The sequence below is a fragment of the Tribolium castaneum genome, chromosome 4 (assembly GCF_031307605.1).
Source record: "Tribolium castaneum strain GA2 chromosome 4, icTriCast1.1, whole genome shotgun sequence".
Lineage (NCBI taxonomy): Eukaryota > Metazoa > Arthropoda > Insecta > Coleoptera > Tenebrionidae > Tribolium > Tribolium castaneum.
In genome coordinates, this window is record NC_087397.1 from 4,662,706 (window position 1) to 4,689,474 (window position 26,769).

Here is a 26,769-nt window from a genome sequence, read left to right on the forward strand (position 1 = left end):
AATTTGACTCATTTCCTTTCGCAAAAAATACTTGAAATACATCAGTGTCGTTTTCTGGTTCCAACTGTAACTTTAACAGCATTAGGAGACGGCTAAAGCTAAGGACATGCCAAATTTAATTATTAACAAGCAGGCAGAACCTGGCAGATTGGGCTCTTCCCTTCCATGTTTCTCCCAGTGACCAGCAACGTCACAATAATCCGGTCTTCCGCTCGAACAACTTCCAAAGCTGCAATATGTCTTCAGATGTGGATGGCAATTTAATTACGATCTATATGTTATAATTACGGGAATTTATAAAGATTTAGTCAGGCCTGTTCGGTTATTAAAACGGCCTTCCCGGATCTTCCCTCGTATTAAAGCTCCTCTGTTTGATGTTTATTGCGGTACTTACTAATATGAACCGACCAACCAGAAGTTATGTGCAAGCAGCCATAAACAAATTTAATTTATGACCTCCTAATTATTTGCAAATAAGACGGTAGACGGGAAGAAATTGCCGACTTTAATTCATGCGAGAAGTACAGGGTGGTATCAAAAATTCGGGAGTGGATAAATTGATATGTTTTTGTCATCTGGTTTCTGGAACAGGAAAAGACGCAATTTCGCCCCCTGTTTGAACTTCCCCATCGTTCCACCCTAACTGACCCAATTCAGATATTGCGCAACGTTGCATTATACTGCGTAGCTGACAAATTCTGCAAAAATTATCAAATCGAGCTGATTGGTTGCAGTACTCCTGCAGTGTTCACTGCAGATGCTGCAGTGGCGCAGCATCAGAAGGGTGCTGACTCGAACTCCTGCGAATTATTCAATCTATTCGCTCCCGATTGCCCATCTGCATCAGCTTTATGACCGCTTTAACGCCCTACAAGTGTTCCATATTGCGCGTTTTGCGTTTCATAAGGCGAAGGCGCGTCAACGTGCCAAATAAAGAAAACAGACAATGTACATGCGACACACTGAATAAGCAATTTTATTTCATGGGGTGTGAAGAATCAAATCATTCTGATTGAGGCGTGACTGGGATCTTATCGGGTGAGAGCTTTTATACCGAGCTTTATCCGTAAATTGCGACGCGCACATGTGGATGTATTCGAAATCACACGCTCGCGAATCTGCAAGGCTTAAAAGCGCCGATGACTCGTAGTGCTTTCCATTTTCCCGCAAAAATCAGGCGACATTCCGACACCTGCATTTACGCCTATTTTTGCCCAAACTACGTCCGTAATAACGCAATTACAAAGACATTGTTACCTACTTAACTCGAGAGCAATTCCATTACCCGTAATCTGTTAGTCCACAAATCTCGCTTGGTAATGCAGATTAAGTCAGCTAGTTGGTCAATTAGACGAAATGGTAATTTATACGCCATTGTCTTCAGTAATATAGAATGTTAAGGTGGCTCTAGTTGTAATAATTTTTCAACAACATTCTGTATCTTAGTATTCGTGGCAAGTGGGCCGAAATTGGATTCCGACTTTCCAAATTAATAAAGTGAATTTTGCAGATTACATTTTTCCGGAAACTGAGGCAGATAAACGGCCGAACAAATTGGGTTAGACCAGGAGCTAATTGCGGAGCTTATCGCGCACTCTACTAACTCTAACTCAATCCGAAGGCAATTGGCTGCCAGCAGAGCATCATTTCATTATTTTCAATGCGATAACCGATTCTGATTCCCATTCTTGGCAGGCGAAATGTGTTTGTACGTGTTATTTGTTTTTATCATTATGTTATTATTGCAGCTCGTTCGCTTACATACAAATTATGCCTTGTGCATTATTATTTGTTGACGCAAAGTCTAGCAGCAATTTACTTAAGATTCGGCTCAGAACAGCACACTGTATTGAGAACCTTTGTGGAATTACACTGCGACTGGAAGTTTTGTTTAGAAATTTGCGCATAAATTCGCCGTACATACAATTTAAGTCCCTTTATCTCTGAATAGAGAAAACGGCAGTAATTAAATTACGAACATGTAAGTCTTTATGATAATTGAATGCATCGCATCTTGAACAATGGATCAGAATTGCCGTAACTATTTTTGTGTAATAAATCGCATATTTTGCTAATCATTCAATGGGCGTGTTAGTTGAACAAAGGCAAATAAGTCCGCTCCACGGGGAGCGGAGTCCCGTGTGGTGCAACCCTACAACTTCAAAGGGCCGGTCGAATGTAAATTTCAATTAGTAGGAAATAATGATTCGGCGATTGTTTGTTGGCGTGCTGGAGGGAGCCGTCTTGAAGTGACCGCAGAATGATGGAGGTGTTTACGGGCGTTCGTCAACGAAAGGCCATGATTAGTAAGCGGTCCGCTCTAATGAATGCCCTGTGAGGCTTCGGGAAACTTCCTGCTCCTGCCGGGACCACCGTCCGCTCCAGATCCCCGAACAATTTCATAATTACGTTGTATTAATATCTTAAGATGTCGCTAAGGATACGCTAATCCCCGGTTAAGAGCGCGCCCTCGCGAGGAGTTACAACGTTCAAGAGGATCTCCGTTTAATTATGCAATAAGTATGAGATACTTAACAAGGCAATTAATCTTCCTCGGCGCAATTTTTCATCCGAGACGCTACAAGAGAGGCTTGAACGTCTCTTGTTCGTCATAAACGAAATTCCTAATCGATGCTAATTTCAGATTTTTTCCCTTTTTTCCGGTGAGCCTTCGGGCTCCGTTCGTCTGGCGAACTTTTGTTTTTAAATCGATAACACTGTCGTGTAGTGCTTAAATTTGTAGAACAGAGAACACAACATATTAATCAAATAATCGATGAATCTAATTTACCGCTCAGGCAACTACAAATTGACAAAACAATCACACGTCTGCCTTTGTCCCGAATGTCCAGCCATGGTCATTTCGCCAAAGGGTTGGTAAATATTCGTTACGTCCGTAACACAATTTATTCACGCTTTATTCACTTGTTTTCAAACATGCATGTTCGACAGCGTCTAAACTTGATTTGCACAAAACAAACACTGCTTTTAGCTATCGATAAACATTTGGCGAACGGAATTTCCACTTTTTATTGCTGCTTTATTTTGTTTTGAGTATTTTTATTACGACTACTCCTCTCCAGCAAACTCATTTATTCGCCGGATAAATACCAACAGAATGTCTAACAAACCTTTTTGTCAATCTAAGAAGGTTCTATAACTCAAAACATCGGAAAACTGTATCTATTTTGTACCAAGACCGGTAAAAAATGGCAAAATTTTCAATTTACAACGGTCGTGCTCCCGAAACGTCGGCATTTGTCGGATCTTTATTTGTTTGTAAGCAGTCACGTTGCGCAGCCTGAGCAGGGAAAATAATCTTTTATTTCTGATTTAATCAGCCGCTTGGCTGATCGTAGACGGCTTCATAAATAAAATAAGATTGAGTAGAAGACAGAAGTGGACACGAATCAACCATTAATTCCAAAATTAATATCGCATCGTTGACAAATCTGTTCCGATGATAAAATCGTCGGTGCGGAACCAACTATTGTAGCGTCCTTGTAGACCGCGTCTCCCTTATAATTGGCTAATTAATTTTCCTAAATGAACCCCCGTGACCGGTAGTTTCAGACAAAGGACGATCCCGTGGCTTTTTTGTCGTAACCATAAATCGACGCTTCCCAACCGCACCACACAGAGACTGTCAAAGTCAATGGTGCTAGATTTTGATCGGTGAAAAATATTTTTATGAGCGATTGCCGAGCGAGGTGCGGGAGATTTAGGAGGACATTGAACGTCTGTAATTAAATTATATAGACACTTTCGTGAAAATATGTAGATTGCGGAATTAACATTCCGCTCGCAATAGTTTTGTCCTGTTTGTTGCTTTAAATTCAGTCGGTTGAATATTCGATACTTAAGGGCGGCCGACATTAATGACCATTTAGTTAAAATACAAATCTATAAAATCATTACCCTTTTTTTATGCAAGGGCACTTTCCTGAGTGTTTGTCTTTCGGGTTTGAATTTTCGCTTTCACGTTTCGCCGAAGCAAGTAGATTAGTGGACCGATTTCGATTAAAGGCGCGACTATCCTTTGGCATCTTTATCTTTTCGATACTCTAAGTCCGTATAATCGGCAATTTTCAATGCTCGCCTCCTCAACTCCATAAGTTGGTGCAAATCCCGCCTTCGGCGACATCTAGACGTCGTTAGTTTGCATGAGATCAGCCCGTTACAATCTATATGCTCGAAGCTTTTCCAATTTTAAAAATAATCCCGAAACTGGTGACCCCGCTACTAAGGCTTATCGCCGGAATATGTTTCCCATTTCTGGGACATTGACAATAAGTCAAGCTTATTACGATGCATAAATCGCTAAAGGTCCATTTAAGACGGAACCAATAACATTCTTAAGACGGATGTTCTTCCCTATTACCCTCAGATAACGGCAACAAGCCACTAAACATGATATAGTGAGGAGGAAGACTTAACATATCGCGACCAGGATATTAAGTTACCTACTACATAAGATCAGATGGCGGATCGGTTCGGGAATTTATGGGAATTGTGTGAAGATTATTTCGTGTTTACTGGCCATTTTCCAAGCGGAAAAAATTTAATCCGCCCACTATTTACAGTAATGACCCATATAAATCTTTAAAAATTTACTCGATCAATACGAGAAAAGAACAAACAAATATTACAATGATTAATCATCTCCTCGCCATGACTTGGCGGTATTTACCTTCCCACTCACAGATACAGCTAATACAAGCGAGGGAATCGGGGAATCACCTTTCTGATGGCAGAAGAGTTATTTACACCCAGATATTATTGTCTCAACTCCCATAAAAGCGCAGCTAATACTAATAGCGTTCATAACGTCTTTAGTCGTCATAAAGTCAGTCTCAGACTTGTTATTATTAGCAAATCTTCATCTTAAGCCATCAAAATGAAATTATCGGTAATTTTCTTCTTTGCTTTATTGTTATTAAACATTTTTGTGGGCCGAAGTGAAGCTAGATGGAAGGGATTTAAAAAAAATTGTAAGTTTAGGCAATTTTTATTGTCACATTTTTCGCATTCTTTTTTCACAGGAGAAAGCAGGAAGGCGAGTTTTTGAACATTCGAAAGAAGCATTACCAGTCGTTCAGGGTTATGCAGCAGTAGCTACCGCGCTTGGAAAGAAGTAGGATTATTGTCACATGCATTATTATTTATTCATAACTATTGTATTAAAAATAAAACAATAAAGACCCAATTTTTTTATTTAAGTTCCTTTTATTTTTCATGTGGAAAAGAAAAGGCACAGTATTTTCTGTTGGTGTCACAATACACATTGGGTTATTCAAATTTAACCCCATCCGTTAACTGTTGGTTTTCTTTGACGCTTTTTTGATAGCAAAATGTCAGACACAGATATCGGTTGATTCACTTGGTTAACTTTTCGTTTGGTTTTCCTTGTATGAGCACTTGTCGCTATTCCGTAATTAATTCCGATTTGCCTCATACTGCACTATAAAAGTCTCAACAGGGAGATATAAAAATCATTACAAACGATACCAGAGAAAATGTCTACCAAAATTTTCGTTCTTTTTGCTTTAATGTGTTTTGTTCAAGTGATGGCTGCACCTGAGCCCATCAATTGGCGAAAAGTGGTAAGGTCTAGTCTATTTATAATTTCAATCATTTATTACAAAAATCTACAAAACTCAGGGCCGAAGGAGCTGGAAGATTACACGAGAAGCCCTTCCTGTAGTAAAAGACGGAGTCGAAATTTACACTTTACTTAATCAACAACAGCCTTATTATCCGTACCAACAACCTCCACCACCATATTATTACGGATATCCGTATCCGAATCCACAGGGCTACCAATATGGGCCTCCCGTACACAACTATGGATACTGACCACTTTTATTAACGTTGTCAACAAGATATGTTTATAAAAATTTGTCATAAAGAGTTTAAATAAAACAGTAATGCACATCAAAATTCTTTTTTTGTGTTACATCCATTCATCTCCATTAAATAATTATGTATTTTCACAATTACTCTATCATTTGTTGTCGGATTGGTGCTCAGCAAATCTTTTAATTAAAAAATTATTTATGTCTCAATACTGGTTACGGAATTAACTTGAAATTTCCCCATTCTCATAAATTTCCCCTGTGATGAACGGTCTCCTCTGACGCTCTTTTTTGATAACAGTATCCAGCTAGTGGCTTAAACTTTAAATTTTAGATAGATAACTCTCTTAACCCAATTTCCCGTTGGTTTTCCCTCAACCACTCAATTTTTTGCATCATTCGCATATAAAAGACAGTCAGTTCGACACGAAACCATTCCAAAATAAGAACATCACTAGCAAACATGAGCACCAAACTTTTTGTTCTTTTTGCCTTCGTTTGTGTTGTGCAAGTGATGGCTGCTCCAAAGCCGATAAATTGGTCGCAATTGGTAAGTTGCAGGTTCATTATTATGTATTGGAATAAAAATAAATTTATTGGAATTACAGGGGCGCAATGCTTTGGATTTCGGCCGAAAAGCTGTTCCCGTGGTTAAAAATGGGTGCCAATTGCTGAACGGAGCTCCTCCACCACCTCAGATTTATTACGTTAATGTCCCGTATCAGAACCCACAAGGAGGAATCCCAATTCAGTATGCGCCTCCAGTTTCGAACAATATCGAAGAAATCGAGTAAAATAATTTTGTTCTTTCTTCTTTAATAAAATTATATTTAACCGATTTAATCTTTTCTTGTGGTGTACCAAATCCTGGAAACATCACTCCTTATCATCCTCGTCTTTACTTCATTTTTAATACAGAAGTTGAGTTAATCACAGCAAAATGATTGTGAGCAAAGTGTTTCTTTCTTTACTCATTTCCATCACCCTATGTGTCATTTTTCGAAATGTGGATTGTCGTTCAGTCCAGTACCCAATACGAAGCGATGTAATCGTGACCAAGTTCCCAACAACGCAAGAAACCGTCCCAGAAAACGAAAAACCCGGATGGATGGTAATTTCGCTCAATAAAAAATTGTTAGTAATGTTCTTTCAGAGGAGAACTCTTATGAAATTTGGGGAAGTTACGAGCCGATTGGGCAACGCAATGGGGGCACATGCCACCAAAATAACGTCAGCTATTGACAAAGTTTGCGAAATTGTTAAAACGATAATTCCACTTATCGCCGCCGTGTGTCACGTTGGACAATTTAAATTTTGTGCGGCGACATCGGAAGCCCCAGGACAACTGGCGGAAGCTCTAAACCCTGTCAGTTTAAATTTAGATGAGCCAGACAAAAAGAGATAAAGGAGAAACATATTATTCACACTTTTAATTAAATTTAATATGTTTGAACAGTTTATAACTAATAAATACATTTAAGTAGTGATGTTTGCCATTTTTCTTAACAAAAATAGCGAGAGGGGAAACCTGAAGATTTGTTTCTGCAGCTTAGGCTATTAGTCGCCAGTTATGCAGATTGAGCCCCATCAGTATTCAGATCGGAGCACTTCGCTGATTAACGCCAGTTCTGATGATGTGGTAGAAATAGGGCGCACATATTCCGCCCATGCTGACGAGGAGCTTTGGATACATCAAATAACGTGTTTGTGATGCTTGCAGATGCTGTAATCTGCCAACTTGACAAACACATTACCAGAGAGCAGCGACTTGTGTGTTTGGCTGAGGGCTGATTTTAATGTCCTGTTGTGTTTAAGTGAAATTCCCTGAGAACACCGCAGAGGTGACAAGCCACTTGCTTGCGGAAACGGAATCACGATAAAGCGCTGCGGATGAAACTTTCCACGGAAGCAGGAATATAATAGCCAGTGGGCCATCGCAGGCACGTTTAATATATTTCAAGATTGCTTTCGGCACTGCTGGCGATCGGATCCGCTCATAAAAGCTCGGTCTCTATTAGCACGGGTCGCTTTATTACTTGAGATACTTTGCACTAAACTCAACGCTTGTTTGATACAGAATTTTTCGATTCAGACACTTGAGGTGACCATCCGCATGCGAGGCATATATCCGCAATCTAGATAATCTAACGTGCGGAAACGAGCTCTCAATTCAATCAAGCCCTATTCGGGGGCGTTCGCGGCCCGTTGCGCACTTGTTACAGCCCCAATAGGCGATTCTGGCCCTAAAACGGAAGAAAATCGAAGAGTATGTGCCGGTATTAGCATATAATTTCGCATGGCCGAGTCCGTTACTGTGTACTTAAGCTCGTGTGTTCGACTAACACAACATTTATTTGACTTACAAATTACACGCACCAGGCTGTTCTTCCATCAAAAGCTCTTGGCTCAGTTCATTTCTTAATGGAATTATCGCGAGGCAGTGTTTACCCATCGCGGCAGACCTACTCCTTTCGGAGACTGCAGAGGGAACGGACGAGTCTTGTACTCGTGTCGTTGGATAAATAAACGGTTTGCTCCAATCAACAGGGGTTTTAATCACGAGTAATTAATGAAATGACATGGTCCGATCCGGAGCGAGTCGGCGCTTATTTATTTGGTGGAAGTGTTTTAACTAGCGATGAATGCTGCCTTTGCTCTTAATCAAATGTTAAGGGGGCATTGTACGGGATGCCTTTAGACTTTGTTCGCAGTTTTGATTTGTCTGCGTGATTAACCTCCAGTTAAATGGAAAGGATTGAGGACAGTAAACGCAACTCGGCGTGCCTTTGTGTTCACAGAACGATTCCCTTTGATAAATTTAGGGAATGTTGCGCCAAACAAGACCACCTTGATCCAGAACGATAAATGTATCTTTCTACCTGCATCTTCGTGATTAGAAAGGAAAACCCTCGTTTACACTATAGGAAAATAGTTTCTATTTCATAAAACTAACCTGTTGAGTTTCCGAAAAACTGATTCAAACTGCAATACTCTGTTTAATATTTGACGATCTTCATAGAAAAATGATCGTTTTATACAGAAAGGATTAAGAAAATTACAATCGCTTAAGAAAATTGTTTAATCCACGAAATATTGACTTCTTGATGTTTTACATTAAATTTAATAACAAGGCTAATATTTGTCATTACTTCAGCTACAGAAAACACAATCAACCAACCATTAACATTTATTTATTATTATTATTATTATTGCCGATAGTTTTCTCAACTGCGGTGCAGCTACAAGTTCATATTTATTCGTTCTTTAATTGTGGCTAGGAAAAAATGACTTTTCATTGGATTACTACACCACTTGAGCCCATACTGAAAGGTAGGAACAAACTATCATAACCCTTGCCCTGCATTTATTTTAGACGATCCTCTCTTTGTTTTGATGGCTCTCCCGAACAAGCTCATTGGTAGCAAATTACAAGCACTTGTTAATTACTTTTTCTTCGTTTATATGGTAATTCTCCCAGTTTCGTGTTTCTTAGTAATTGTGGCAACAAACCAGTGGCAAATATTTTACAGTCCCTATTCGGGCTATGCCAGTGGTGTTTTTATCGTAAGTAAAAAAATCACGCCAAAGACTTAAAAAGGATCAAGTTGTAGGTATGGTCATGTTATGTTTCTTTCTTTATTTTTGGGTCAAAATATCGGAGGGTTTACAGAGACGTGTTCCCACACCTTTGGTCCTTGGACGTTGCCGGAGAGGAGCATCACAACAGATTGAAAAAAATTGGGAAACAGTTGAGAACTTTCAAGTTGGTGTTGATTACACTTGCTTTCATTGGGGCCACGTCGGGTTTACCTTGGTTTGGTGACGACTATGATTTCTACATTCCCATCAAACTAATAGTCGATTATTGCGATCAGTGGAAACTGTTTTTTTCAATTTTCTTCTACCTTTCGTTTTATCACATTGGTGTCACCGTTTTGTCTTGTTTCTTCTCCTTAATGTTCTTAGTGCTGCACTTACAAAACCAATTTTATTTGCTAAAGACGCGTCTCCAAACATTTGCCACTGATTCTGGCACGAGTGACGTATTTTTAAGCATGAAGGTAAAAGATGAGGAGTATAACAGGTCAGTGACTCAAGAAATAGTGTTTTGTATTCGACACCACCAAAGTGTGCTTATGTACAACTCAATTCGCTAAGTACCTCAATAAAATTAAAAATTTCAGGTATTGCGATCGCCTGAATGATTTGCTGTATTTGCCTATATTTTACTTCACACTTAGCTTTATTGTTACGGGAGTATCGGTAATCCTTTTTCCGGTGAGTTGTAACAACACAAAGATTGATTTCAAAAGCGTACTCTTTTAGAAATACGATCTTCAAGCCTTAATAAGGAGTCTGTTTGTCATTGTTTTAGGAATGTGTATGACCCTATTGTTTTGTTCGCTTGGTCAATTAATAGAAAACGAAGTACGTAATCAAGTGTATAAAACTTTCTCGTAACCTTGTTGCAGTCAGAAAACGTATTGTACTCACTAATTGAAGCTCCTTGGTACCTCTGGAACACCACCAACCGGAGACTCTATTATTTGTTTTTGCTCAAAGCTCAAGATACAGTTAACTTATCGAGTTCTGGGCTCATAACAATTAATTTTCAGCTCATACTAACAGTAAGTGCCAATTTAAATTCACGTTTAGAAAGCGATTTTTTCAGCTCTATCGAGGTATTTATTCCGCGCTAACTTTTTTCTTGAACTTTTCATAGAATGGATGCTTATTTACACTGTGTTACTGTATAAGTGATATTGAATAAATAGTTCGATTTTAACCGCTTTGTTGGGATTTTTCGTTTCTAATTAGCGCCCCACTGAATGCAAAGAGTTAAAAGCATTGGAAGCCATTTAAGCGGCTCTCATGCATGCAAATTTTCCCTAATATTTTCGCCGTATAGGTGTTAATAACGTAGATGGGAAAATCGTGTTAGAGTGAGAAGTAAATTTCGAAACATGACGCGTTTAAAGAGTCACACATAGAGCTAGATGTCATCCAAAGTGAGCGACGTTGCTGATTTGCATGTATCACGAGAGAAACTCTGACGCTTGACGAAATTAGAGCACACGATTAACATCGTGTTTTAAATTCAATTTTCAACGTGTACGATGAGGGACTCTAACGAAATTGATATTAAACTTGCTATTTATGCAGCCCCTATCAATTTTGTTCGTCAATGGGGACGTTTTTAAAGCGCAAGCATATCTAATTTATTTTCAATTTAACTGGACTTGAGCATCCGTGTGTGATTTAATTAAAGCCATTCGCGATCAGCATCAAACGATCCGTCCCATCAACGACTATTCTATACATTAATTTTTTATTAAATGGGCCCGACATCGGCCCGAAATCCAATTTCCAAAGCAAAGTTAATGAAATCGCTCGATGATAAAAAAGAAGAAATTTAACCGAAAACTGGATGTGATACTTGAGGGATTGACGCGGTTTTATTTTATTTTTTTCTCGTTTCTGTTGGTAAGTATGATAGATTGGAGACATTCGAAGCTGTTAACCCCTTGTCCTCTTCTGTCTCTTCAATTAAAAAGGGACGACCCGGTTTGGGCACAGTGAATAAGCCGAATTTGAATAATTATACAATAACACGCACTCAGTTATAAAGTTGTTCAGATCCATCAAATAGTGTTGTATTGCAAGTCGCAGTGCTTTCTCATTAAAATATTTTAATTACACTTCAATGAATATTCAAAAGTTTAAACTGAAATCCCGACCGAACACGAAATATTAACATTTCTGCCAAGCAACCACTTCTCTTCGTATTACATTAATTGAAATACAACCACTCGAAGTGTAGGCAGGGATGTTTACAGAGAAACATGAGTCAAGTATCGTTTTTTCGCTTAAAGTACAGAAAAGAAAATTGTAAATCTTATCCGTGGGGAGAATGAATGATCCAAGTCGAGTTCCTATAGGGAACTAACGATCTTATACCTTGACGGTGACACGTAATGAAAACGGGTGACGTGTGACATGTACAACTAAATAACATTCATTTGGCACTACACTTCCCTCGGATTTGGCCCGGAACATCAAATTTGCATAACGCAAAGACTGAGCTGTTTCTAAGCGGAGAACTCGTAGATTTATTTTACCCCATTGACTGCACGCAGATGTGACTCCTATATGTATAAAGAGGAGCGATTTCAGCAGGTTTTACGGCTTGCCTAAATGAAGTCACATTACAGGGAAAATATCCAGACATCAAACGGTCAAAAAATACGCAAAATACCGATTAATAAAAATAAACCCTGCTTTTTTGGTGTCATGTTGCATCGAAACACCGTTTCAGAAAGTGTTCCTAGCATTGTATCTGATGAGCGTTTTAATAAGAAACCTTCCATCTGCCGATTGACATTCTTGCACATGGCAGTGCAATTTCCTTCGGAATCTTACGCTCTTCTACCCGTACGTCAAATACCGCCTTAACAAGTTCTGTGCAGATGTGTTCATTTGCAAGTTTGTCTTATGTTTTACACCCCGTTGCTATTTAACTAAAACCAGGGACTAGTGGCATTATGAAAAGTCACTCGAGCTGATTTGCCATTTGAAATTCCTTAATTTGGAGCAATTGTTCCACGAATGAGTAACATTTCTCAAGCGTGTGCTCCATTTGAGAAATTTATTGTGTCTGTCAACAGTTAAATTTTGAGGATTCAACCCTGTTTTTATTTTTTTTTTAATATTTAAAATATTTACGTTAAAAGCGGCTTCATTTCTCGCAGAAAATAATAAAAATTGATCAAACCTACCTGTATTGATTGCGGAAAAACTAGGTTACACCATATATCCAATGGAATAAATAGGCTAGTGTTACGGAACACATATTTTTCAACACCTCACTATTCATTCACTTTGTATTGCACACGTAATGTTTCACCGAAACCTAGCTGTGGGAAAAGCTCTAGGTTTTCATATTTACAATGGAAAGCACGAATAGGACTAAACCAACTGACCTAGTTCCTCTGGATGCACCACCACGTCGGTGGCAGCAATGCAGTTCGCGCATAGTTGCACTGCACTATTTCATTGATGAAGGAAATAGGAATAAAAACTGTGGATCCACGAAAGCTTCTCATTCGACAGTTTTCAACAATCAGTCAAAGACTTAATTAAAGAATTTTATTAAATTAAACTGAATCTTAAAATCGAACTAATTGATTTTTTAGCTCTTTTTAGACATGAATAAGGGTCTAAAGACATAAGAAAGTGCATAAATTTTGGATAAAGTTTCAATAAATTAATTTTCTGCTTTTCTTGAAGTAAATAAGATGACCACTATACGCGTAATTTTAGAAAATCAAAACCTAAAATACTGTGAAAAAAAAAAACAATATAATACGTAAAATGAACCGTAGACTTCGCCGGAACAAACAAACCCTTTTGTTCTAAGAGTTTTAATTTATAAGTAATGATTTTTTTTAGTGGAAAATTAAAAATGCATTTGTAGCCGACGCCGTTACCCGGAACGGTTCCGGGATTTTACGAAAGGACAGATACCTACCTAATTATTGCAAGCGCATTTTGATGCTTTTTGATTTTCGCTCTAGACCTTATAGAGTCCGAAAAAAATGCAAAAAACTAGATAAAATTTTCACTGTCATTTTTCGGACGCCGATTAAGGCGAAACTATTATAGATAGCAAAAAAATAAAAAATATTATTAGAACGGCATTAAAAATTCTATGAAATGGCATAGGTTTCAAGGCGTTATTTCGAATTGAAAGAAAATTCAATTTTCAAACGCCGATTTCTCCTAAAAAAAGAGAAAAAGTTTTATTTCTTCGAAAAAAAATCAATTTTTCAATTTTTATTATCTCAATTCTGGCAAAACTATTCGAAAAAGTAAAACTATTTTAATGCAAGTCTATCGAAAATGATCCAGGGAATCGATTGGCGTCGAGAAAATTGCAAAATTCCCCACAGTTTTTAAGTTATGAATTTTTTATTTTACCTATTTTTGCCTATATCACCTATTTTTTCGGAAACTATTAGACTCACGCCAAAAGCTTCTTTGTAAAAGATAAATAATTAAAAGAGCTTTCCAGTGATAATACATTTTAATAGGGATACGACTAATATTTCCGGAGTTATTGTCCGATAAATGTTCCGGCTACCGAAAATCGACCAAAATCCCAACAAAAATTGAAAAAATCAAACATCAAAGAGTCGAACCAATTAATTTTTTTACACGGAATATCCTGGTGTCTAAGGAAATAGAAAAGTGCATAAAACTATGTTAGAGGAAAAAGTTTTTAAAATTAGTTTTTAAATTTTCTAAAAATCTGAGATACCTATCGAACTATAGTTTTAGGCATAATTCACCAAAAAATTCGAAAATTTTAAACAATATTATACTCGGTGCTCGGGTTCGGTCCAAGCTATTAGAGAACTTAGAATATGCGTCTGCTGAGTAAGTTGCCTGAACATTCAGGCAAATATACAAATAAAATCCAACTATTCAACGGTCGAAAAGCAAGCAACACACAACACGTACAATTTATCATTTTCTGTGTTTCACACAGCTGATAAGTGATTCTGATTACAGATTACAGTTGCATTTTAATATAACAGTAGTAACACAGTTCCACCTTTTTTGTGTAAAAGTCGGAAGTGTCCTTTGTCCTGATAGGTAAGATAATTTAAGCGTTCTTCATTAATCATTATCAAGGCTTCAAGAAGCCAAAATTATTATAATCGCCAACCGGAAAGTGTTTTTCTGGTAAAAATAATAAGGTAACAATCAGATAATTTTATTATTTTAATCACTAGATAAACAGCTTTAAAGCATAAAGTTTATTTGTTGTAATGAAAACACAGACACTATACTTTAAAATTAAGGTTAGAAGCATAAACAACTAACTACCTACATACAATATATTTAATAATAATACTTGTAGTAACTTAAAACTTATATAATCAACTTTAATCACAGCCTTAATGTAAAGTATTTTCCAAAATTTACCATATAAGTTACTGAGGTATAAATAATAATAATAATAATAATAATAATAATAATAATAATAATAATAATAATAATAATAATACATAGGATATCCAACAGAAATATCCAATAATAGGGCAAAAATTCAAAATCATAATTATGTAACAACAATAAAAACAATTATAAAATACCGATTGAAGACAGAAGAGAATATTACAATTTTTTTAATTGTAGAAACAATCCTTATCGTAAGAAGGATATTCTCTTTTACAAATACCTACAAGTAGTATAGGTATAAAATGCTGAGAATTTTTTTTTACAGATTCGTGTGTCACCATGTTGATACCGCAGGAAGCCCTTAATTCGGTAAAGTGCAATCTCTGTGACAAATTCCTCTCGTACTTCCCAATTTACACATGTGAGAAAAATCTACCGATTTGTGGGCGTTGCTCTGCGATTTTGAACGATACTAATTTCCGAAGAGCTACACTCTTTGAACAAGTCGCCCAGTATTTAAAATTTCCATGTATTTATCATACGGCAGGCTGTGTCGAAAACCTATTCCCAGACGAAGTCCCAAATCACGAAGAGAACTGCCCTTACAAAATAATCGCGTGCTCGCAAGAATGCATGTGGCAAGGGAGCGTCAACGAACTCTTGGAACATTTTGAAGACACTCATCCAAATGCCATTCTGAGAAATAGCGAGTTTGAAATAAGTTTTCTTAATTCCTACGACACGTACAGTCTTGTGGTGTACGAAGACGAGCTTTTCAGTTTCAAACGAAAGTTTGATATCACGGAAAATGTGCTGAAATGCTCCGTCTTCTGCTACAAAATGCTGGATCCTGTGACCAAATACAACTATAAAATTGTCGTCCAGAACGGGACCGGGACCGAATCGGTGGAATTTGCCCCAAAGTCCGCTGATACGTTCTTAGAGGAGAATGTCACGGAAATTAGCGTTGAAAACATTAGGGATCGCCTAAAGGACCCATCAGTGATCATCGGCACTATTCAAATATTTGATCAGAAGGAAGTTTCCAGTTTAAAGAAAAAACTAAACCCGGATATAAATTTTGAAATGTTAGCCGAACTGGAGTGCCCAGTGTGCCTCCACTACATCATCCCTCCGATTTTCCAGTGTGTTACCGGCCATAGTATCTGCGGTACTTGCAAGGAACAAATCACACAATGTCCTCTTTGCCAGCAGGACATCAAAAACACCCAAAATTTCACGCTCGAAAAAATGGCCTTCCTTCTCACCTACCCTTGCATGAACTCCGAAAACGGCTGTGACTTTGCCGACAAGCCTGGCAAACTCAAACAGCACCAAAAGTACTGTCTTTACGGGACGCACCACTGCCCGCTTAAAGACTATGAAAGCTGCAAATGGAAAGGCTCTGCCAAAAATATATACCGCCACATTCAGGACGTCCATCATGACAACATGCTGGAAGTTGACACAGTGAGGCTGTTCCTCGACGGTGCCTACTTCCAGCAAGAGGAAAACACTTGCTACATAATGAAATATGCGGAAGCTATATTCAAATTGCACTACCGGTACTACAGGGAGTGCTTCTATTGGGCCATGCAGCTGATCGGGCCCCCCGAAGAAGCCAAGAACTATAAGTTTGAAATCGACATTTGTGATAACAACAACAACAGCCGCAGGCTATTTTTGAGGAATTTTTGCTCGAGTTTGAAGGAGAAGGACGACAGTTTTACTGATCCCGACCAGTACGTGTTTCTTACGCTCAACCAAATTAGGTCCTTTCTGTCCGAGATGTTGACTTTCACAGTGCGAATTGTCAAGTAATTGGTATTTTTTTATTTAGAGATAAGTTACGTTCGTTCATTTTGTTACTTTATTATCGATACATGTATTTTAATTTCCGCTAAACCAATAAAGTTGTGATTATTAATTGTAGTTTTTCTTTGCCCTGCCAATAGAATGTCTAGCGTGACGAGATTAAAGGTGGGTTTCCCCGCTGTCGGTTGCTCAACATGTTATGAATTTAACCAGTAATTGAATTTAAAGCCGCGGCGTGAAGACTTGGTGATCTCAGATCAAAGGCGTATTGTAGCCACCCCTTTACAACAGCCCTTTGAGACGGTGGCTCTTTGCATCTGGCTCGACAGTATGTGGAGTACTCTTATCGAATAAACCCTTCTTATCTGTTAAGACATATTGTGAGGATACGTGTCTTCGCAATTGTTTACAAACTTAATATTTTACAAAAGATAGGAGATAACTCCTTCGAGTGGCCCCCATTACCACAATTCGTTTCTTTTGCCGATTATGCAAGTCGTTAGCATACATCTTGCGAAGGATCGCGGAAATGCAAATATTCCTAAACGTTTCAATGAGAGGAGAGATGTTCCCTTTTCGACGCGCTTGCGGATTTGCATATTACACGTAGATGTTTATTCATAGGAAAAATTCTCTTGTCTTTCCACCTTATGTGAGAGAGATGATTGACGCTAAGGACTTCCCTGTGTGATAATTTAAATAACGCATTCCGGGCACGAACCGCTGAGACCCTTTTCACGGACAAATGAAAATGAATTTAGCGAAAGAAATCGCGAACTGGACAAAATAGCCGAATTAGCGATCTTTCACTGGATTATTACCAAAGTCACGTACTATACGCAGATGGCTTTAGAATCACAAATCAGCTTTGCTGAATCCTGCAACGACGCCAAATTACGAAGATTTTTTCGGACAAATTACACGTCGTTAGCAACACCAAGAATTCAACAAGAAAAAAACACTAAACACTTATAAATTATAAACGTGATTAAAAAAAGTTCGTTCGCGCTTTGGGCATTAAATAAGAGGTTTTTGCGAAAATTTACGAGTAAATGTGTTTTGGTTTCGTTTGGCGATTAAATGACACCGCACTCATCCAATTCGCACCTTTTCCAAGCCCGCGGTAGGAATCAAGGCGTCAGCCGTATTTCAGTGGTTTCGGGGTTTGCAGTTCCACAATTGCGTCCAAGCAGACTATTAATCAGCGCACCAACATGATTTCTTCGGTCAGAGAACACAACACGTGTGGATTCCCTTGAACTGTTTTGCGAAAACTTGCGAGAATCGCTGAATAATTCAGGGCTAAATTAGAGAAATGTGCGTGTTGTGCGTTTATCGCGAGACGCAAGCTTTGATAAATAATAGATTAGTCTTGTAAATCACACAAGTTTGCTAGTTTCGTAAGTGCACTTTGTTACCTAAACTGTTTCTGCGGTGCCCACCTTCAAGTTGTTTCAGGATTACGCGCTCCTGAAATAACAGCATCGTTTGCGGAGAATGCAAATAAAGAGGAAGGCATATTTGCTTCAAATTAAACATTCAGGGGATCCGCAGACTGCTTTAAAGCTTTGCGCGGAGACGGAGTAGGTGTCAAGAAATCCGATTCGTGACGTTTTGAGTTGCGTGGGAGTGTGAGCGAAAAAACTGCACCAAAACCTCATTATGAATGAGGGATTGCTGAATGAAAGCTTTATTTGAAGCGATCGTGACCTCACTAAGATAGTTATAAGGTGTCGTAGACGCGGCATTAATTATAAACAAAGATATCTGAAGTCGCAAGTTGTGTCGGTTGACATCGTCCCGGGAAATATTAATGCCGTCGCGCTGTAAAACTGTGCTTGGATGTTTTTGTGAATCAATAAAGACATTAAAAGTTTACAATGCAAGGGAAATAAGACGCGGTTCCGCGTTGTATTCATGCATGAATCCTTGACAAGTTTCGCGTTGCTCCGAACGTATCAGTTAATTTAGTAGCGTGCGGCTGCAAAATACAGAATAGTAATTAGTAATCCATTTTATAGAGTCGGAACAATAGGACTTGAATGAGATTAGCAGCGTCTTATTAACTATAAAACACAAGTTAGATCCGTGCGTGATTTCCAATTTCCATACTATTAGGAACTTGATGGCTTTCAGACCTAATCCTCGTGGGGTGCGACGTGAATACCTTATAATGGAGTTTCCTTGCTGATTTTTCTAACCGTTCGAATTGATTCGAAACCAACACTCGCAAACAAAGAGAAAATGATAAATGGGCTTTTTTCATTACCGCAAGTTAAGAAAATTTTAACTATTATTGCAAAGCTCGCTGGCTGCTGCCGGTTCAGAATTAACAGGAAGCTCGGCATAAATGTGAAGATATGCAAGTTTGCAACAAGTATCATTTCGTTGTATTGTTTTACGCTCCCCAGCTTCCTGTTGTCACCACTATCAGGAGATATCTCGAAATGAATGCAGGAGCATCTCTTATAATTTGGTACTTTATTGGTCGTTTTCGTTAAAACATAGCGAACTGCTTGCTAAAAATTGACAAAAAACAGCTTTGATGCCTCTTCAGGTCCCAAGAGGAGAGCTCTCCGTATCTGGCAGAGAAGCACCTCAATCACGTCCGTAATTTGGTCAATTTTCTTTCCATATGAGAAAATATAAACTGCCATCTGATTCGATTTACTATCAGATGCAAAACGCATCTCCACGGGCAGACTTCAAAGCGAACCTCCTGATCTCTTATTATGTTACATTCGGTTCGACGAGCCTTGAAAAATACTCAAATAAGATGGTTGGTCGAAAACCAATATTCCCTTTTATTGGGTTAAGTTTATTTGCTTGCGGATGTAGTTTACATATTCACTTGGACAGAAACAAATCAATATCAAATTCCGGTGATTTTCAAATTCTTTCTCGGTACAAAATTTCATAAATTAAGAAAAGCCTGTTTGTTGTTTCTGCAGGATAATGTCTAATAACGCAGCTTTCCGGTTCTGACAAAAAGTCCATTTTTCAAAGTGGTGGCTGGGTTAATATAAAATATTAATATCTGGCCCCTTTTTTGCATCGCGCTACATTATGATAAACGACTTGACCTGCAAATGTGCGCCTATGAATTCATTAAAGGCTCGTTACGGCATACATCGCATCCGATGGATTTGCAATAAATCAGGCAACATGTGCTGAAGTGATGGATGGCTGTAAGCACTTGACAGCAGTGCTGTTTGCTCACGCGAAACATCCGATTTAAATTTTACCTAAAATATGTAACTGAATATTTCATATTTGATTTTGAGCGGAAGCAAAAAATTTAATTACCCATCTTGCAAAGTGCAGACGTACGCGTTTGGAATAAAATTTCATTACATTTCGTTTAGTTGTATGAAATTACTTTTAACATTATTTTCGCTCCGCTTCCTCGTATCTATATGAAAGACATCGCGGGTGCATTCTCTTTTTCGGGCTTAGAAATTGTGTTTTGAGCTTTTCCGTTTCGAATGAATGATTGAAAGCGGTGACCACCGAAGACAAAAAATCCTTTCGTAAGAATTATGCCGTCTGGAATCGTAAAAGAGTCGTATAAAATCGCGGTTTGAATCGATTTAAATCAGCCACGTTCAGCAAATGGCTAGCCACATAAAATTCTTATTTATTGAAACGACCGTTTTGAAATTTTAATGTGATTAATGATCGCCTTCGGTGGTGGCAACCATCTGACTTTAAAATTCTCATCCCAAGTTTTACTGTGTGACACCATCAGGTCGGATTATTCCCGAAATTATACATTTGGAAATAAGACAGCATATAGCACGTAGTAAAATTTAAATTTGCTGCTGCAACAGCGAAGTGCAATATTCGCGAAGTTGTGTAAGAGCAGGTGGTTTAGGCCACCCTTGCGCTTTACGACAGCGCACTGCACCAAACTGCAGATATTTCAGATGAAATTCAGACTCGGGTTGCGTGCCAGACATTCTGATATACACTTTTAGTGCGATAAAATCGACCATCTTTCATAGAAGCAATAGGCGTGAAACACGTCCGGTTATGGTCTGGCTGGACAGACCAAAAACTACGATTTTCTTCATGAACATGCAGTAAAAAGCGCACACACGAACAATTAAAAACGCAGTGTTCACAAAAAAATTAATTCAAATACTAACATTTTTTACCTAAACCGGAATGAAATATTCCTTCTTTCTTCATTATAAGGAGGGTATAAGAAAAACTAATCATTATTTTTGTCCATTATAAACTAAAAATCTTTTGGAAATTAATATTATTGGTTTCCAAGTCGGAAAATTTCCTGTGATGAGTTAACGCATCGCGCTTAAGTCACGTCAGTCACCAGGTGCATTTAAAGCGAGTCGAATTATATATTTTATTTATTTTTAGATAAGCTGGCAGATCTATTTCCACATTACTACGGAATTAAATTCTCTCAGATTGTAAACAGCTGCAGCACTCGATTACGCCAATAGTAAAAAACGGGCAAACGTTTTAAAAACTTTATTATTCGTACAAGTGATACTGATAATAAAATAAATTCAGTAAGGAAATATATTGAGGTACTCACCATTTTCAACATTAACATCAAGGTCTTAAAATAGTTACAATATCAAGAAATAGGCCGCAGCAATGTACATATTCACCTATTTTTATCACGATTAAGATACACACATTTTTAAAAAAGTTATAAATAAATCACTAGCTAATCAACGTTTCTATTACAACTTCAATAACTGCGTTCAGTCCACAATGATTTTAATGTTAACAAAAATCTATCGATTTTACGCCTGAAAATTACTGGGGACTGAACAGGGTCATTTGAGTGGTTAACAGAAGGGCGCGCTGTCCCTTTTAGCTACGGAAAAAACCTTGAAAGTTTCTAGATATGCCATTTCTTTCGGTTTAAAAGTACGACTATGGCTGATTGTTTTAGGTAGTGTGTCGGCAGAAATGGCATTGTGATGTCCTTAGAATTACGATGAGTTGTAATACTGCAATGAACGAGCTGCAAATGAATCAAGCGTTCTACTTAATTGAGGTGCACCAATATCGTAATTGTTTGTACATTAATAAGCTCACAGTCTGGTCTATAGCGAGGAGAAGTAAGTTAGTAAGCTTGAAATTAGTTCGCCAATTCCTATAAACGATTACAAGCGACATTTAAAGCATATTTTGCTCACAAACTACAAACATGTCTATTTTTCACGAATACGTACCTGTAAAATCTGTCATTCAGCTACAGCAGTCTTTGGTTAAAAGTTGTGTCCATCCCAATTGTTTTCATGCTGAATAACACGTTAATACTCTAGTATAAAAAATTAAATGCTCAACTTAAACGCTACTGGATAATGTACCCTCGTACAAAAGTTTTCAACACTGATATGCAATATTCACGTAAACAATACACCTCGAGGAACGAACAATATGGCATTAAATCTTACTCTTTCACTATATCCTCTATATACATAATAATATAAAATTGACGTTTCAGCTGTACGCCATGTATTGTTTGCCACTTTTTACACATTATAAAAATGGTTGCCTTGTAATAAAACTAACTAAAAATAAATTGTACTTTCTGAATAAAGCAATTCCAGCCAGCGTCCGCCAATCAAACAAGAATAAATATGTGATAATATTGAAACTTAAACTGTTTGTAATACATAAAATCGTAGGCGGCCCAATTGCACACATTCAAATCACAAGTAATTTAGTAATTGACCGTACATTATGAATTCTGCTGAACTCTGCTCAGTGCCTTATCCCTGAACCTCCTCCTGGCCAGCTCGGACATAGCCACGGGCCCCAAGTGGGCCACCTGGGGCGACGTCGCTATGGCCCTAAAGGTCGCAGCCACAGTCTCCTTCAAATGCGCGTCCTGTTCTGGTGTAGAGACCTGACTGGTGTTTGCTTGTACCTGGTACAAAGAGGGCGCCGCCGCGGCCAACCACGGGTGTTTCACGAGCTGTGCCGCCGTGGGGCGCCGCTGTGGTGCGATGTGCAGCATATCAGTGACGAGCATTTTGGCTTCTTGTGAGACCCCGCTCCAGTGGCCGTTCTACAATTGTAACTGTAGTTATAATCAAGGGAGAGGGTTTATTTACATGTAGATCGAGTTTTCCTGAGCTGATTCGCTGGAGGATGCGGTGGGGGCTGTCGCTGGGGGCAGTGCTGAAGGGGCAGCGGCCTGACAACATTATGTAGAGGATGACGCCCAGAGACCAGATGTCGCAAGCGGCGTCGTAGCCCTGGCGTTTCAACACTTCTGGTGCAACGAAATTTGCTGTGTAACACGGAGTCATCAAGAGGCCGTTGTCGGCCCGCAACTGTTTGGCAAATCCCATATCACAGATTGTAACACTATCAGGAGTACGCTCTTCACTAGCGAATAAAATGTTTGCTGGTTTTAAGTCTCTATGGACTACTCCATTTTCGTGCAAGTACGCTACGGTTGTGGCTAATGTTTTTAAAATTGCGGCGGCTTCCTGTTCTGCTAAGTGTTTCTGGAAAATTCATGTTTGCAAAAATTAATTACGTGTTTGCCTTACTTTGGCAATCATGTAATCCAATAAATCGCCTCCTCGCAGTAATTGTAACACCATGTATATTTTCCCCGCTTCTTCGTAAACACTCTTCATGGTTACAATTCCAGGATGGTGGCCATATCTCATCAAAATTTCAATTTCTTCACGACAATCACACAACGATTTTTTTATTATCTTCAATAAAATCGAATAAAAATCTTCGAAATTATTATTTAAACCATGAACTAACTACCTTAACTGCGAACTGTTGTCCTGTTGCCTTATGTCGCGCCAACTTGCAAATACTGTAACTTCCGGTGCCTAGAGTATCCATAAGGAGGTAATCATCGTTAAAATTTCGCTCCATGGTTCTCATAATTTTCAAGGGAGTTTCGGATTTTTTTGACACATTGCCGTTTTCTAGTAAACACGGCGCCACAAAACTAAACCTGAGCCCAAATTTTACACAAATTAACTTAAAAATTGTAACTAACCCTCTGAAAAGCTCGTGAGCATTGGCACTTGCAGGCACACCGGGGGAATCCCTCGGTGTTTTGCTTGTAAATTCGGAATCGAAATACGCATCGTCTGGTCCACAAACCGCCGGCTGGAAAGGCGGGCGGATTTTTTTGGCAAGAAGGGCGTCAAAGTCGATCGTCGCGAAGAATTCGTGCTTCTTCAAGTCCTAGAATTTCGAGTTACTTTGTAAGGTATAGTCTATATTATACTTTATTAAATTTGCTTATTTTATACTCTTATTATTTATCATTCAAATTAAAACTTGTTCTTTTCTTGTAAATATTTTTTCTTAATTTACTTTCCGCATTACGTCGATACAACTACACTTGCATAAATTTTTGTTTAATTTGAAGTGTTGTTGAGAATTTTCGCTAAAGTACTAATTAAATTTGGTGGAAAAGATGTGCTCTCTTTAGGACTCTAGGCGATTTATTATTTTTTCAGCAAAATTAGTGAAAAATTACTAAACAAAAATTATGGTATTGTGTTTTATTAAATTATCATGCACTTAAGAGACATTTCGTTACGTTTTTTCTAGGTAAAAGTCCACATTTTATGCGAAGTTTTGTTAAATCGGAACTTGGTTCGAAAGTTACATTATTTTACCTTTTTTACATTATATTAGCCCGCATTTTATCAATAAACCCGATTAAAAATTAGCAGATGACTCAAATAAGTAAATAAGTAGAAATGTCATTAAATTACACCAAAATTTATATTATTTTGTCAATTTTCAAGTACTTTACGACATTTTCCAGCGAGAAATGTAATTGTTTACCAAAATGTCGTCAAGAAATAATCGAAAAAACAACTAATTAATACGAAATGCAAGCCTTTTTGCGATAAAAATGCAGCTTTTTTAAGGAACATTGCTTAACTGGCATCAAAGGTGACAAAAAAGGCATTAAGAAACAATTATTCCGCAAAATTGTGTACAAAATAAGTAACAAAAATCATTGAATACAGAAAAATTCGGACCTCTACTCCTCCAGGGCCGGCGCCGAGCCTATTAGCAGGGTTCCGCTTGAAGAGAGCTCTCAGTAAACTTTGTGCTTCCGAACTAAGATTGGCCGGCATTCCCAGTTTGGCTTTCAGTATTTGTGTCATGGTATCTCTCCTATTGGCACCTTGAAACGGCAGACTTCCCGTCAGCATCTCAAACATTAGTACCCCAAACGACCACCAATCAGCCGCAAAAGAATGTCCCTTCCTATTGACAACTTCAGGCGCCATATACTCAACCTACAAGTCAAGTTAAACCCGTGTTAACCCCTGCATTTTTTCTACTACCGTTCCACAAAAACTGTACGCTTTGCCCTCCTCCAGAGGTAATTTTGAAAGCCCGAAGTCGGTGAGAGCAATGTGCCCGTCAGCGTCCAGCAGCACGTTTTCCGGCTTGAGATCTCTATAAATAATTCCAATGGTATGCAGGTGATTTAACGCCAAGGCCAGCTCCGCCAAATAAAATTTTACATCCTCCTCGGTAAACATCACCTGCAACCTGGTTAATAAAACGCTAATCTCCAAAATAACCCGCCTCACTTCTTTACTAAGTCGGGAAAACAGATCCCCGCCCCTGAGAAAATCCAAAATAAGGTAGAGTTTTCCAGCGGTCTGGAACGCGTAATGAAGCTTCACAATGAACGGATGTTCCACATCCACGAGTATGTTTCGCTCCATTTTAGTCCGGTGGCGGTCCCGCACTTTTAGAGTGGCCTTCCGGAGCACCTTCATGGCGTAAAGGCGGCCGTTGTCGGCCCCCACCACCTTCCGCACCAGGAAAACCTTCCCGAAGGAGCCCTCGCCCAGCACTTTGAGGAGCTCAAACTGGGACGGGTCCGCCTTGTCGTGCCCATTTCGCACCAACTGTACTTTTATTAGACAAAATTTGGACAAAGATGCGATTTACCTCTCCAAGCTCGATCTCGTGCTCGCCTTCAGTCGGACCTGCCTCTTCCACTCCGACAGCTTCATCGGCGTCTCCAGACTGGGACTACAAAGAACAGTCGGTGTGAACTAGGCTTAATTATGCAGGATGTCTCATTTGGCAACGAAAGATTTATTTTTATTAACGGACGCCACATCCTGTATATTTAATCTATGCGCTGTTAGTAATGATTTGTCTAAGTCATAAGAAAGCTTTTTATGGAAGTAATCTACTGTTAATTGTAACGTATTCAATTTGCGTGTTGTTTATATGAATAGCTTGGAGTTCCATGCCTTAAGGACTATACCTATACTAGATAAAAAAGCGGATCTACGTCAATTAATAATGTTGCATTCAAGCAGCTACGCCTGTTTAGGTCTATCTAAAGGGGGTACTGTTGGACTACATGCAATTGAGTCAATGAAATGGTGCTGTTTCGTGCAACAAAGTGAGTTGCAAAAAACGTAAGATTTTACGTACAGACACTATTCTTAGGGACCTGGACACTCCAAAAGCTGCAAATGAATAAACTCGTTATAAATCATAAAAACGGGCTACGCGTGCTACACAAAATCAAAATTGGAAGTAAAAACACTTCAGAGATATGGCAGATGGTAAAAATGAATTTTTTTTCAATGACATTACAACAGCACTAACCTCGGTATCGGCGTGTTGAATTTGCCATGGCTCAATGGAAGTTGCTAACGGCATATTAATTTTTATTTGGCATTAAAATGTTTGGCGAACTTATTTCTCCCATTCACAACATGGCTGGCAATCAGCTGATGCACCAGCTTAGGGAACTTCAATGGAGGATGCGCTGCCAACAGGAACGGAAAATGGGATTTCCCGGACTGAACCGTTTTAAAATGTGCAATCGGGAAACTTTATGAATGAATAAGCAACGTTTTTTCGCGATAAGATAAAGCTTGTTTACACATTTCTGTCGAAAAAATTGTTGCCAATTTTGCGATTGCATGTTCTTTTTTGTGCTACGTGAGAATAACTATTCACATGACCAACAGAAATATCAAGCATAACGAAATATTTAAAAATGTTTTCGCAATCTTCGTCTAGACCCTAATACTGGTATCTGTTTGCACACCTCTGACTGAATTTTTAGTCATAGCATGAATAACAAAGATAAGACACTCATCTCTACACCCAAACC

General features: G+C 38.5%; 4 protein-coding genes, 1 long non-coding RNA gene and 1 other non-coding gene across 9 annotated transcripts; 5 read left to right on the plus strand and 1 right to left on the minus strand.

Moving 5' to 3' along the window:
* Positions 1-772: 772 nt before the first annotated feature.
* Positions 773-5,212, plus strand: LOC107399227 (cecropin-C type 2-like). Its single transcript, XM_064356334.1, has 2 exons — positions 773-4,988; positions 5,041-5,212. The coding sequence occupies exons 1-2, from the start codon at positions 4,898-4,900 to the stop codon at positions 5,136-5,138; spliced, it is 189 nt and encodes a 62-aa protein (XP_064212404.1). The 5' UTR covers positions 773-4,897; the 3' UTR covers positions 5,139-5,212.
* Positions 5,213-5,513: 301 nt separating this feature from the next.
* On the plus strand, positions 5,514-5,934 carry cec2 (cecropin 2). Its single transcript, NM_001170675.1, has 2 exons — positions 5,514-5,603; positions 5,662-5,934. Exons 1-2 carry the CDS (start codon positions 5,517-5,519, stop codon positions 5,854-5,856), a joined length of 282 nt encoding a protein of 93 aa, NP_001164146.1. The 5' UTR covers positions 5,514-5,516; the 3' UTR covers positions 5,857-5,934.
* Positions 5,935-6,652: 718 nt separating this feature from the next.
* Positions 6,653-7,342, plus strand: LOC103315121 (hypothetical protein). The gene is made up of 2 exons (XR_010333824.1): positions 6,653-6,966; positions 7,009-7,342. It is a non-coding gene; the product is annotated as a hypothetical protein (transcript).
* A 2,108-nt stretch (positions 7,343-9,450) lies between these two features.
* LOC107399228 (uncharacterized) lies at positions 9,451-10,581 on the plus strand. Its single transcript, XR_010333816.1, has 4 exons — positions 9,451-9,993; positions 10,040-10,133; positions 10,182-10,283; positions 10,328-10,581. It is a non-coding gene; the product is annotated as an uncharacterized LOC107399228 (long non-coding RNA).
* A 3,763-nt stretch (positions 10,582-14,344) lies between these two features.
* On the plus strand, positions 14,345-16,746 carry LOC107399267 (uncharacterized). 2 transcript variants are annotated; one of them, XM_015985382.2, is made up of 2 exons: positions 14,345-14,510; positions 15,145-16,746. In XM_015985382.2, exon 2 carries the CDS (start codon positions 15,159-15,161, stop codon positions 16,638-16,640), a length of 1,482 nt encoding a protein of 493 aa, XP_015840868.1. In that variant the 5' UTR covers positions 14,345-14,510; positions 15,145-15,158; the 3' UTR covers positions 16,641-16,746. The 2 variants fall into 2 exon arrangements, with proteins under 2 accessions (XP_015840868.1, XP_015840869.1); XM_015985383.2 differs by lacking the exon at positions 14,345-14,510 and adding an exon at positions 14,545-14,614.
* Positions 16,747-21,113: 4,367 nt separating this feature from the next.
* On the minus strand, positions 21,114-26,567 carry S6kII (Ribosomal protein S6 kinase II). Of its 3 annotated transcripts, XR_511815.3 has the most exons (12): positions 26,256-26,567; positions 26,079-26,113; positions 25,581-25,664; positions 25,214-25,537; positions 24,962-25,165; positions 24,650-24,913; positions 23,647-23,837; positions 23,406-23,601; positions 23,177-23,347; positions 22,733-23,131; positions 21,845-22,686; positions 21,114-21,633 (listed from the first exon to the last, which is right to left on the minus strand). XR_511815.3 is itself a non-coding variant. In XM_008202990.3 (11 exons), exons 1-11 carry the CDS (start codon positions 26,281-26,283, stop codon positions 22,357-22,359), a joined length of 2,226 nt encoding a protein of 741 aa, XP_008201212.1. In that variant the 5' UTR covers positions 26,284-26,567; the 3' UTR covers positions 21,114-22,356. The 3 variants fall into 3 exon arrangements, 2 of the variants coding, with proteins under 2 accessions (XP_008201212.1, XP_975316.1); XM_008202990.3 differs by having other exon boundaries at positions 21,114-22,686; XM_970223.4 differs by lacking the exon at positions 26,079-26,113 and having other exon boundaries at positions 21,114-22,686; positions 26,256-26,566.
* Positions 26,568-26,769: the final 202 nt, after the last annotated feature.

Excerpts from the sequence above, each read along its gene's own strand:
- LOC107399227 (XM_064356334.1), top strand. The coding sequence starts at position 4,898 with ATGAAATTATCGGTAATTTTCTTCTTTGCTTTATTGTTATTAAACATT. Across the intron at positions 4,989-5,040 it reads ATGGAAGGGATTTAAAAAAA|AGGAGAAAGCAGGAAGGCGA; the intron begins ATTGTAAGTTTA and ends TTCTTTTTTCAC.
- cec2 (NM_001170675.1), top strand. The coding sequence starts at position 5,517 with ATGTCTACCAAAATTTTCGTTCTTTTTGCTTTAATGTGTTTTGTTCAA. Across the intron at positions 5,604-5,661 it reads CCATCAATTGGCGAAAAGTG|GGCCGAAGGAGCTGGAAGAT; the intron begins GTAAGGTCTAGT and ends TACAAAACTCAG.
- LOC107399267 (XM_015985382.2), top strand. The coding sequence starts at position 15,159 with ATGTTGATACCGCAGGAAGCCCTTAATTCGGTAAAGTGCAATCTCTGT.
- S6kII (XM_008202990.3), bottom strand. The coding sequence starts at position 26,283 with ATGGCAAATTCAACACGCCGATACCGAG. Across the intron at positions 23,838-24,649 it reads CCGGCCCTGGAGGAGTAGAG|GACTTGAAGAAGCACGAATT; the intron begins GTCCGAATTTTT and ends TCGAAATTCTAG. Across the intron at positions 23,602-23,646 it reads GCTCACGAGCTTTTCAGAGG|GTTTAGTTTTGTGGCGCCGT; the intron begins GTTAGTTACAAT and ends ATTTGGGCTCAG.